The sequence below is a fragment of the Corvus brachyrhynchos genome, unplaced genomic scaffold (genome assembly GCF_000691975.1).
Source record: "Corvus brachyrhynchos isolate BGI_N302 unplaced genomic scaffold, ASM69197v1 scaffold43, whole genome shotgun sequence".
Lineage (NCBI taxonomy): Eukaryota > Metazoa > Chordata > Aves > Passeriformes > Corvidae > Corvus > Corvus brachyrhynchos.
This window is the reverse complement of record NW_008237353.1, coordinates 1,895,181-1,907,841: the sequence shown is the minus strand read 5'-3', so window position 1 is coordinate 1,907,841 and position 12,661 is coordinate 1,895,181. Positions and strand designations below refer to the sequence as shown.

General features: G+C 48.6%; 1 protein-coding gene across 7 annotated transcripts in view; it reads right to left on the bottom strand.

Moving 5' to 3' along the window:
• ATXN1 (ataxin 1) overlaps positions 1–12,661 on the bottom strand; it is a 217,334-nt gene that overhangs the window by 8,904 nt on the left and 195,769 nt on the right. For 6 of the 7 annotated variants that reach the window (XM_017730663.1, XM_017730664.1, XM_017730662.1 and 3 more), the window contains one exon: positions 7,119–9,159. In XM_017730663.1, coding sequence (XP_017586152.1) covers positions 7,119–8,999 — 1,881 coding nt within the window. In that variant the 5' untranslated portion in view covers positions 9,000–9,159. Of the gene's footprint in view, positions 1–7,118; positions 9,160–10,363; positions 10,448–12,661 lie in introns of all 7 variants that reach the window. The other variant, XM_017730666.1, reaches the window with a different exon arrangement.

Sequence of the window (12,661 nt, the reverse complement as noted above, 5' to 3'; positions counted from 1 at the left end):
TTCTCAGACAGGCACAAGAGCTAAAACAGCTTCAGTGTCTGGCAACCTGTTTCCCACCATCCCCTTCTGGTACCTAGAACCTGTAATTCAAATCTGAAGACCCTTTCCAACCAGAGGATGGCTCAAGAGAAGCTCTCAGTTCTGACACACGATTTCCTAAATGATCATGGGAATGTCATCCTGATCTCTGCCCGAACAAGCATTCACTTAGCAGCGTAGAAGGGTGAAGGCACTCTGATTGCCAGGGGAAGGCCATGAGCACGTACAGAGCTGTAGCCATAAGAGCAGCAAGTGGGAGTTGTAGCCGTAAGAGCAGCAAGTGAGAGCCGGCTTTCCCCCAGCAGTCTGTTACTAGTCCACTTTCTTCCCTTCTCACACCTGGTCTTCCACTCTGCTGCTGAGTTTACCTCCTGCACTTCCTCAGGGAGGTGGTCATCCCTCCTCCTCCTGTGGTTCCTGCACCATGTCTCCTTTTCTGTACCATGTCCCTTTCCCCGCTGCTTCACCCCACTTTAAAGACACATCTGGTTAGGAATCCTATCTAACCATCTTACAGGGAGCCGCCATAGCTAGAACAGACCAACAGCGGGTGACCCCTGCTCCTTGACTTTGCAAATGCTGGGCCTTGAGGTCCCAACATGATAGAACACCTAAATACCCACTTTTCTTTGCATGTGGTAGCAGTCCAGCAGTTACTGCAGGCTCAAACACTTGATGTGGACTCATGTGACTCTCAACCCATGGAGCTGATTCCCTCCCACCCCAGCACACTACAAAGAGAGCAGGAAATTCTGACTAATACTTCTTTAAAACTTGGCATGTGTTTTTAACTGCTGCCTGGCACACTGGAGAGGTCTGCAACTGCAAGAAGCTGGCTTATGCTGAAGACAGACATCCACCGCTCTGCTCCCAAGGTCCTCATGTCCTCTGGAGATCTTCTCAGGCATGGGGACAGGATCCCACTCTGATGGTGTAACCCTTATTTGGTAGGGGCAGAAGGGTAGGAGAGCACCTGAATACACGTGCTCACCTCATTTCCGAGCTCTTCAGCAGGCATGGAGTATACCAGCTGCCTGGAGAGCCTTCCCTCTCCAGGACCATGGACTCACTTAAAAGGAACATCACAGCAGGCTTGTGAGACCACCTCTCACCTTTGGGAATGAGTAATGCTGTCACACCCAGCATGGCTTTGTATCATTAAAAATGCATTTCAACACAGAAGCAGTTTGAGCTGCACACTGCACTCCAGTGCTCCAACACATTTGTTCACAATATTAAGTGTGAACCTTGGGAGGAAGTTGCATGGTCTGTCTCACAGAGGAGGCTGGACTCTATGGAAGTCCAGCCACTGCCACTTCCCTGCTAGCACTGCTACCCCCAGAGCTGCCCTCCCTGCAAGCAGGGCCCCTGGTAGGGCCCCTCACACTCCACCAGCTCCACAGCCCTTTTGGGCAAGAAGACTTACTCAGGAACGTCCCACAGCTCAGAGATAGATGCTCCAGAACCAGGAAACCAATGATTCCCACCGGATGTTGACAGTGCCTCTGACTAAGTGCATGCCATGCACTAGCAGCCAACTGCTGTTTATGAGACGATTGATTCTGCTGGGAAAAACCTTACTGAGTCTATAAATACATGCTATGTACTTCTGCAACTAGGCCAGCGGATAACACTGCATCTATTATCCTGCCACTCCACCTGCCCAACATAGTATGCCACTGTACAAGGAATTTCAAGAGGAGCAGTTTAGAGGCGTAAGATACTACATCAATTTTTGTCATACTAAACCTTTTCCAACCAGAACTGTTTGCCAACAGTCAAACTACACACACTGCAACAGTGGAAAGGCACCTGACTCTAGCCCTGGTTTAAGCTCTGAACTATGGAGAAAGTGGGGTGAGGTAACCATGAAAGCCCCATCCCTTCATGTTGCTGGATAAAAACACTCCAGCACCAGGATTTGCAGAAATATTTGCCCAGAGCTTGGGATTCTATTCCATACATATGCATCTCAGTCTGGAATCTAACTGGGAGAAGTACTGAGTATCCAGCATCTCTCATGGACTGACATGGAAACTGCTGTCTGCACAAGAACTGTAGGCTTTCTCCAGGCATGGATCATCTGGTGGACACAGCTTTCTCCTTTATATTTCTTTTTCTCACCTCTTTCTTTCTTTCTGCCTGCCTGCCTGCTGCATTTTCTTTTTCCTTCTTCTTCTACTTTTCCATCCTTGTCAAAAGCTATTTGTATCTGTGGGAATCATACTTGCTTGTGTGCATCATCCTCACCGACACACAAGTTCCTCTTGATGTCAACACACTTCCACAAAACATTATGCTTTTTTTTTCTCAATGTAGTGCCCAAAACACTTGCCTGAAGTGTTGATCACTGAAACAAATGCCGGAATTGGTGGTGGTCATGCCAAAGATGGTGGAATGCTGGAATCTCCACGATCTGGTCACACTGTGCATGTACCACTGTTGATTTGAAATGGGTTCCCTCATGGGTTATCAAGCCCTGTTTTAGCTGGCTGCTTCTGGATTCAGCTAAAGGGGATTTGAGGCAAGCATCTTCTAAAAGCAACAGTAGTTTAAGAACTTTGAAGTGTGAAAATTGAGTAAAAACACCCCCATGAAATTTTTTTCTGACCACTGCACTGAAACACAAAAAACCTTATTTTAAAACCTTCCCCCACTGTCCCCCCCAGTATCTTGCCATAATTATTGTAGGAGAGAAGGAAATTTGGAACTTGTCTACCCACTACTAAGAGGATAAAGCAAGACACAAACATGTTGGTTCCTCTTGAAGCATACTGAGGCCCTACTGCAGGCTACATTTATATTCCTATTTAACACTGACTAGTGAAAATACCCAAAACTCTTCAGTGCAGCCACTGAAATCTGCAACTTTCTATAACCCATTGTTTTTTTATTTCTCAGCCAAACTTAGTAGGCAAGACAGGCTTAAGACAGCTTAAGAAACCCCAGCTGGAGCTGCAACACAGATACTAGGGGCTGGCAGATCTGATGCCCAGGAAACACCCTTCCCACCATTTAGAAACACAACAACTTTAGTCTTGTGACTCATGCTGCAACCAAAATAACAAGCACTAAAGCAAAAGGTGGTAATGAAAGTGGTTCATGTGAACCATATTTCAATAAATGTAAACATACATTTTCCAATTAAGTATTTTTCCTCATAGTACTATTAAAATGTGATGAAACTAGGAGTGGAAGGCTGGAAACAAAGAGAAGGAAACAGCTCTGGAAACAATGTGCAATTAAGCAGCAGAGCTCTCCACTGAAGGCCTTGCTGTGGGTACTGAAAGACTCCTCAGGCCCAAAAAACAACTGGGTGGATTCACAGAATAGAAGCTCTACTTCTCACAGAGAGAAGCCTCTGCAGTGCCATGCTCCCACACAACCTCCCCTGTTCCGAAACTTTGGGACTGCTGATGTTCCCCCTGCACTCCGATGCCTTCACAAGAGTGGATTTCCTTTAAGAGATTTCTGGGGCTGTAGGCAGCACCTCATGCCATGGGAACCAGTCTCCACAACATGGTCTGACTGGGCACCCCCCCAGGGCTGCATCTACCCCAATTCAGTCCACTGTTACTATAGCAAAGGCGGGCAGGGCTGGAACATCAGGGGCTGCTGCTCTCCGCAGTCACGCAATCCTGTAATTTCTCAAGAGAAGCCACCTCTTGTCCAGCAGACCACAGGCTGCCGACTTCATCACATGAGCTGTGTCATCTGCTGCACTCCCAGAACTCAGTAATGTGAGGACAGACCACAGCCACCCATCACTTGGAGACAAAAGGACTTACTGTCCCGTGACCAGGGGACACAGAGATCACATGAGGGGAAGGCTGGGAGAGATCTCCATCTGCAGCAGTGAAATGAGTCAACATCTCTTTGTGTGTCTGTTATGGTGCCAAAGATAATGAAAAGGGGAGCTCAAAGAAAAAGTAACCAGTTTGTGCATGCATGGAAAGATGTAAGGGGAAAACTAAACTAGATGATGGTCTAAAAACATATTTAGGGCTACTAGCTGGATGTAGTAATGGGACTTTTCCATCTCTAAGAGGTTATGATTCTGGTTTGGTTTTGTTTTTAAAAAAGAAAAATTAGGAACTGTACGCTCATGTCTTCCATTTAATCTATACTTTAGAAATTATTACAAACTGAAATGTAACATTTCAGAGAATTTATTCTGCATTGCTTGTGTGTTTTGACGTTAACATCACAGGAGTTGCATTATTAGCTTCTGCATTCTCCTGGCAGCAAAAGGACAGACAGGTAATAACAATGAAAGTCTTATTACAAGAATATGTGGAATTGCAAAGAGATGTAGATCCACAGGTCTTCTCTTCTAGGCACCTTGAATGCACAGGAGTAGCAGCTCGACTGTGGGTTCTTGCCCAGTTGATACTTGACTTCTTAATCCAGAGCAGGGATGACGTGAAATGGAAACCTAGCATCTCTCCAGGGGTAAAGACAGTTCAGTTATTTCAGTTACGAAGGCTTTTAGGTGCGTTGATTTTCCTCTAGGTTTCCATACCTGGAAGAGGGATGGCTTTTCCAGGTGACTAGAGGACTGGAAAAGGAGGGAAGTTGCCCCCTTTCTGCCTAAGTGCTGTGCTGGGGAGGGCCAGCTGTGGGCTTGCAGTGACACGACACAACAGCAGCTGCCCGGTGCCTCCCTGTTTACATTACAGCAGTATATGCTCAGCTGAAAATAACCTCCTACCTCTGTCCCTCAATTGCTGAGAAAATTAGCTAATGTTTGCACAGAGCCTGAAAATACAGATTCATCAATATTATAATGACTTTCCCAGAGATCCCTGGGAGGAGTAAGTGAGTGAGCCAAAGCTAATGATAACAACACTATTTTTGTATGGTGCTTACTCTTTACAACTTACACTCCCTTGGTAATACCACTCGAAAAGCTCCCTCTTTGCAGAAGCATTTATGCAACTGAAACTCAGTTGTAATGAAATACTTTGTGGAGCTGCACTACACACACAGCTCTGTGCCCCTGAACTCTGGAGTCAAGAGCTCTATTTCAGTGCGGCAGCACCACAGTGCCAGGGCTCAGAGCAGCGCGACCAAGTACTGCTCTTTCAGTGAGAAGACTAAGCCTCTTAACACAGGCAATTTTCTACAGAGTAATGACTACTGCACACCTGCAATTAAGGCTGAATACTTCCAGAGAGCCACGGCAGGCTGAGGGTGAGGCCACAGAGACTTCAAGCATGTGGAAACGCACTCTATCTCTCTCTCTCCCCCCACTCCAAGGTGAAGGAAAACCGGCAGTCATCCCTGCTATGCAGGGACACAGCTGATCTGGGAAGAGACCCAAGTCCTGGAATCTGCAGGAAACCTAAATTAAACCCCCGGTTCTAATCATATCTCTACGTGACTCGCTCTCCATTCTGGAAGCATCCCCGGTGGGAAACACAGCTGGGGAGTATTTTGGCTGTGATGATGTCAGCCCACTCCCGATAGGCTTCTCTGTAAGGTGACACTTTGCTGGGTGAGAGCCGTGTGCCAGGCCCTGGATTTGTACAGCCTCGGACTCTCTTCCTTTCTGCCAGAGGATGGCACTGCACCCCCTGCAAAGGCACAGCTCTTCCCAGGGCTACAGGCCATTGCCTGCCTTGACAGGGCTGTGACCGAGACACAACACAAAATGCTACCTGCTCATTTGTACCTCTTCTGCTGTGCAGAGACCAGTGGCCTGGCTGTAGGCAGAGAAATGTGAGCAAGATGAAAATTGCAGAATGGATATTGCTACTTTTGAAATTCATTATTCAAGGCACCACAGCAAATTATAGTAACTGGTCCTGATCCAAGAACAGCTCCTCTAACAATGATGCTTGAGATGCAGCAAAATACAGTTAAGCAGCGGGGGAAAAAATCGAGTCTCTATACCGAAAGCACCAGAGGCCTGACCTCAATCAGCTGTGCAGATGCAGACACATACATGAACAAACCCACAGAGGGAATCTGCATGTTTGACTTAAGAAGGAGGACTTGCCACATGAAGCGATTTACCGTGTATGTGCACTTGGGGAAGTACAGGCCACAGACTGCTGAGACTGTAAGAAATTTTCTGTGTGATCTGCTCCTCGGTACCATAACTGTTTGCTTTTCTCCTCCAAACCATCAGCCTGAAGTGTGTTACTAACTGTGTCTGTGTCCAGTTCCTCTCGTTCTCCCTCTCTCTCATTCTGCTTCTCCGGTGCTGAGGCTGCAGCATCAGTGGTGCAGATGGTAGAGTTCACACCAAACCAAAAAGATTTCCAACAGGATTATCTAAACTGAGTACCTCCAGGAAGACAAATGCTACAGAGTACATCTGAACTTTCCAGCATCAACCAACAGAATCTAAATTGCTCAGAAAATGGACAGCAACAGGATAACGCTTTAAAATCAATATGCACTCATTCTCAACCTAAAAACACCTCTGGAAAGTTACAGGTTTTCTTCCTGCTTTGCAAACAGAGAAACAAAAGGTCAGAAGCACAGCCTGCCCAGACACCTAGATGGTTTTTTCTTCCAAATTTCACTTGACCACAGAGTTTACGTGAGCCATGCAGCGTTAAAACCACCTTCAAGCGAAGCCTCAGTAAAATTCTCTAGTGCATTTCAGTAACTTACGTGCATGAGAACCATTCCCAGGCAGCTCCAAGTTTTCAAGCCATGGCAATTCACAGCCTTGTGACTTACCTATCTCTTTAAGGTAGGCTTTGATCTGATTCTAGCATGAACTTTCTAGTGTGAATGGTAAAAATCACCTATCAAACTGAAAAATGTAACCTTTCATACTCCTTACATCATCTTGTATTTTGATCAAAACCTACGAAAATCACGTAAGTCTTCCTGTGAGTTCTCCAGCTAAAAAATAGTCCCTTTTTATATGCAAGAGTTCATCACCAGTGTGATCTGATGGTTCCCCCAACACAGTGAGGGTGATGATTTTTGGTCTACAGTTTCAATCACGGATGAAGAACCAACCCCAAGTGGATCCAAAGCAAGTGAGCTGTGCTGTGGCCTGGGGGTCCAGAGCATGCACCCCAGTCCAACCCCCCCAGCCCACCATGCATTGCCATTACCTGTGCTCGATGCTCCCCCACCGCAAACTGTATGACGGCAATGCCTGGGCTATGGCTGTCTTCAATCCTCTCCACAGTGCTGGAGTCTATTTTCAGGTCGTTGCTAATTTCCGCACTCTGTATGAAGTCTTCTGTTTTCAAGTCCTCTACTTTCTTCAGCTCCCCGTTGGCCAGCTGGATGATCGACCCCTTCATGAAGTAAGGGGGCAGCGTGGGGGGCGCAGCGGCAGGGGAGGCAATGGACTGCACCACAGGCAGGTGGGGCTGTGCCTGCACCATGGTGGCCTGGTAGGCAGGTTGGGTGGTGAGGGGCTCCGCGCTGAAGTTCTCGCTCTTGGGGACGGCGGTGGTGACAAACGTGTGAGGCACTGCTGCAAACTGAGGCGACGACGTGACGATCGCAGGCGTGACTCCTGACGGCTCGACGTCCGCACTGCCGACCGGTATCAGCAGGGACTGGGTGCCCGGGATCACCAGGTGCTGCGACAGGCTGCTGGGGTACCCGATGGCTTGCTGCTGGCCGCTCAGGTAGCCAATCACCGGCGGCTGGGTCCCAGTGTAGAAAGCCGTCGCCGGCAGCCCCACAGGCAGTTGCTCAGAGGCGCTGTGGGTGGTCTGAATGACAGTGTGAGGGGACAGCGTGGCCACTGCCTTCACCCCCTCGTGGCCCAGAGCCTGCTGCGGAGACAAGGCATAGGACCGGTGGGTTGGCTTTCCTAAGTGCAAACTTCCCTTGTCATTGAGGGCTGAAGGAGAGGTCTCACGGTTGGTGGCCTGCTGCACCTCCATGTCTGCCGTGGGCGTGCTGCTGTTGGGGACCACCATGACGGAGGCTCGGACACCTGAGGAATCCCGCACGCCGTACTCGGCAGGGCTCGAGTGGACCACTACGTGCCTGGTCTCGTAATGATGGGGGGCTGGTTTATTGCCTGCTTTGACTAGACCCATGTCGGCTGAAGGCGAAATGCCATACCTCCGGCTCTTCTCTATCTCGCCATTCAGTACCTCCTTGGCCTGCATCGCCTGCAGCCGGCTGCTCTCGGGTTTCTTGGGGGGATCCCTGGTGACAAAGTGGCCCCCCGAGTCAGTGTACTGCACCACCACTTGGGAGGAAGGGCCGAGGGTGAGGGTGTGTGGGATCACTGTCTGATGCGGGTGCAGGGGGACCGGGATGGTTGGAGGAGAGACATTTCTGACAGTGCTCTGGGAAGAGCTGGAAATGTGGACGTACTGGTTCTGCTGGGCAGGTGGAGGAGACCCAGCAGCAATCAGTCCAGGCGTCCTGACCAGGTGCGGCTCAACTTTGTGCCCCTGCTGGCTTAAGCCGCTCATGCTGGCCAGCAAAGTGGAATAAGCCTCCAGCTGGGAGCGCTGGGATGGAGTGCTCGCAACGGCTGTGGCCGCCGCCACGGCACTGGTCGCAGAATTGGCTGTTGGGGAAATCAGCTGTGAGGGGATGAATCCGGTGTACGATCCACTGTACTGCGGCCCAACGAACTGGAAGGTGTGCTGCAGGTGAGTGTACTGCACGGGGGAAACGGGGGTCCCTGACTGGGAGAGGGCAGGCGAGTACACCGTGGGAAGAGTGGTAGAGGCTGGAACAGACCTGGGCGCACTCGGCGGGGAATAGTCCAGCCCTGCAGATAGTGACTTGTGCAAACCCTGCTGCAAGCCTCCATCCACTGAGGAGGTGGCCCCGGGCCGGTGCCGGCCCCCCAGGCCACCCTGGCCACTGGGTGTGCTGGGGAGCCATGCCAGGTTATCTGCACGGTGGTTTTCGTTTGGCAGGACTGGCTTCACCTCTGAAGGCAGGCTGGTGGCAGGGATTTCTCGCTTCTTAGGTGGCAGGCATTCATTGCTCCGCTCTTGGTTGGATTTCATCTTTCGCCGTCCCCCCTCCACTGTGCTTGCTTCACTGTCTGGCTGGCTCTGATTTCAGTCTGATAAATGGAAAGTCACATTTGATTTCTGCAGGGGATCCAGTGACTTCATGAGGAATCATCTCCCTGTGAGCACGATCCTCCAACAGCTCCTCTGGATTCTGCAACGAAATGGTGGGCAAGGGAGACAGGAGTCATATCGTCAGCAATGAGAAATGAAAACAAATAAGCAGATACCTCGAGTCAGCAAATGGGAAAAAGACCTCTGGGAAAAAAAATTAAATGGTCAGGCATTGCCCCTCTCATGTCAAGGAACAGTTGACAGCTGTGCTGTAAACAGCAGAAAAATCCTGGGCATGTTTTCTAACGCATCAGGAAAACATTTTAAAATTTAGGCATATCAGAAACAATCTGGTCATAACCCGCCACATTTAGCAGCAGTCATTTGTTTCCCAAGGCCTGTTCTCCTTCCTGTATGAAAACCCTCCATGTATCTATGGTGCCCAGTTTGTTCTTCCAGCCTCCTCTTCCTCTGCAATGATGACATTACCTTCACCCTACCGTGTCCTAAAAAACATGGGAGCACAGCAGGGAGCCTTGAGGAACAGGCACACACAAAATATTTACATTAGCAACAAGTCACTGTGAGTGGTGCAGAGGGAAGGTGGTGGGTAACTCCTGAACCCCAGAGACACCCACAGGGTGACTTCATGTGACACCATGCAGGGCTGTGGAGGCAGCAGCTGCCTCCTGTCCCCGCTCCACACCACAGCTCATTACAGGCACACGTGCCCTCCATCTCCCAGTCTGCCAATGAACCTCCGCCACGCAATCTATTTACAGCAGCAGCAGCACAGAGCCAGGGATGGATCAGAGCCAGGTTTCTGATGTCTGGTGGGGTTTTTTTGACCTAGTGCTTTGAACTCCCTCTGCTACTGACACCTCACATTCAGGTGTCCAGGCAGGACTCTCTGCTGGAAGATGCTCCCTGCCGAACACAGGTAGGCCACAGCCGGATGCTGGCACCATATCCATCTCCGGCAGGATCCAACTGTTTCTTAGTCACTGCTGCACCACAGAGGTTGTGGGTACCACACTCACAGCCATGGCCACAGGTCCAAACACCGAGCAAACTCAGCCTTGGGAACACCAGAACTGCTTGGAAAAGCATGTTTGAGTTTCCTGATCCAAATCATGAGCCCCCCACCACTGTAAAAACTCACAGATTTTACTATTGGAGCAAAACAGTTGCTTCCTCCACATCACCTCATTCACCCAAAGGCAACAAAGTCTCCCTAACTCTTCTATTACCTGCTAAGGAAAATACTGTAACTAAAAAACATTTGCTAACTTCCTGATACTTACCTAGCCTTGCCTAATCAAACTTCATGGAGAGTGAAACTTTTCTTCAGCCCCTGTCCAGCCACCACCTGTCATCTGCATTTCTGGCTGTTTTGAAAATTGTGCAAGAATGCATGATGAGAAACTGTGCACCTTGCATGAGCAGCAGCTCAACAAAAAAAGCATGCATTACATGTAAGAAGAATAGAGAGAGAAAGAACTAAGAGTCGATGTGAAAGAAGATGGAAATAGGATATAGCCCACTTTAAAGGGAATGCTGAGCAGCAGTAATGATACTTATCTTATGGCAAGTAATATTCCTTTGGGGGATTTCTTTCCCTGCTCCCTCGCTTCTAATGAACAATAAGCCTGATGTTTATATGTGTATGAAGTACTTTGAAGACACACTAGACTCAGATTAAACCTATCTTTAAGAGCACTCTTCACATTTATGGTCCTCCAAGCTACTGTAAGCCTGCAGGAAAAGTCCAAACCTTCTAATGGTTTGATACAATCAGTCTTAAGTTAATTATTCCATTCTTTAAATATTGATAAACAGTAACAAAACACCAATAGCGAGAGCTGGGGGAGGGGGGTAAAGCACTGTTTCAGTGTAGATTCCCTGGCTTTGAGGAGATAGGGAGGATGAAAGAACTCAGGGCAGCTTCGGATGTGCAAGGGCCGGTGACGCCTAGGGTGCAGCAGCCCAGGCACTATCCTGACCTGCCCTGGTCTGTCAGCCATCACCTCAGCACTGCGACCGCAGCGACGAGGGCAGCCAGGAGACAGGGTCCCTGCTAAATCAGCATGGGCCTTCCCCTCCTCCTAACAGTTGCTCAGTGTGTCTTGGCAACAGCTAAAATTATTATATTACACATGACTTACAGATTTTTCTTTTTAAGTTCGACTAAAAATAAAACCGCCGAGCTCACATTTGCGCAGTCATCCTTGGTTAACTTTAGCTCTCTGTAGCCTTCTGCCCTGGGCAGTCGGCTTGGGTAGATAAGTCAGCAGATCCTGGCTGAGGCAGTTGCCCAGGGGGGGATGTCCTCAACATGGGGTGCTCATCCTGCTCCCCTTGCCACAGAGAGCTTGTGCTGGACTTGGACCACCCTCCAATCTCCCCTGGAACATGAACTGCAAATCCAGAATTTAAATACGCTCCCACAGGGAAAAGCTGGGAGCAGAGGGCTGGCTTCCCTGCCTGTAACAGAGCAGAGAGCTTATACATGGGACCAAATAGGGACAGGCTCTTTTGCTGCGATGAGTAAACTAGGCTCCCCAAAAGCAGTGGTTCCAAAAGTTCGAGGCATCTGGGTTCAGCTTCTCTGCATCGAAAGTGAAGCTATGAAGCTCTGTGAAATGCGGTGAAGTTTCATTATGCAGGAGTTGAAGCAAAGATTTTGTTCTGCTAAAAAACACCGAACCACTGAGGTTTGGGTGGTCTCCTATGCCAAACCTAACATCCTCCAAAAATACCAAATACTAACTCTTTTAGGTCTTGCATTTTGGTTTTTTTTGTGTAAATCTTTCAGATGGCTGACTTCATTTTTACCAGTAACAAAAGGGCTGCCCAAAATCTCCTGAAGAACACGGGAGGAATGAATAAATTTAATGGAGACAAGGGATGAGACAGCCATAGAGCAGTGAATACCGCCCCACTTTTCCAAGCCCAAGCATTTCACAGTGAGACTTTGAACTCTTAACAAACATAGGACTGATTTGCAAAAAATGCAAATGCGCAGCACAAAACAGCCTACTTCTATTTCAAGACCTAAAAGTAAAACGGTAACTTTTCAGTATAATTCAAGCTCCAGCAACAGTAAAGATAAGACAGGACTGATTTTGCTTGGGAAGCAATGAAAGGGAGACAACCCAAACAAGAATGTCTCAGAGGCAAGAGGTACAAGACCCGGTTAAACAGTTTTTTGCTGGCTGTCCTAGAAAGATGAACGTCTGCCTTCTGTGGTGTGCCGCAGGGTTTGTTAATTGTATGCTCTTTTTTTTTTCCCTGACTCTGAAGCCTTGCCTTCTCTTTAACTTTAGAGCTGTCAGTCACTATATGTAAGATATGCAAACGAGCAGGAAACACCAGGTGATTTTTTGCTCCTGTGTGTGACATAAGTGCGTGCGTGCGTGCAGGCATGTGTAATTATGGCTGGGAAGGTAAAAGGGACAAAGAGATCAGGGAGAGCAGCTGGACTTTGGTATCTCTGGCAGTGAGTACACATGGAACATTGCTAAACTGTCTGGACAGCCAGTGTCCGCTGGCAGTCTGCCCACACTCAAATTCCTGGAAAGGCTTAAGGCAGAAAAATAATC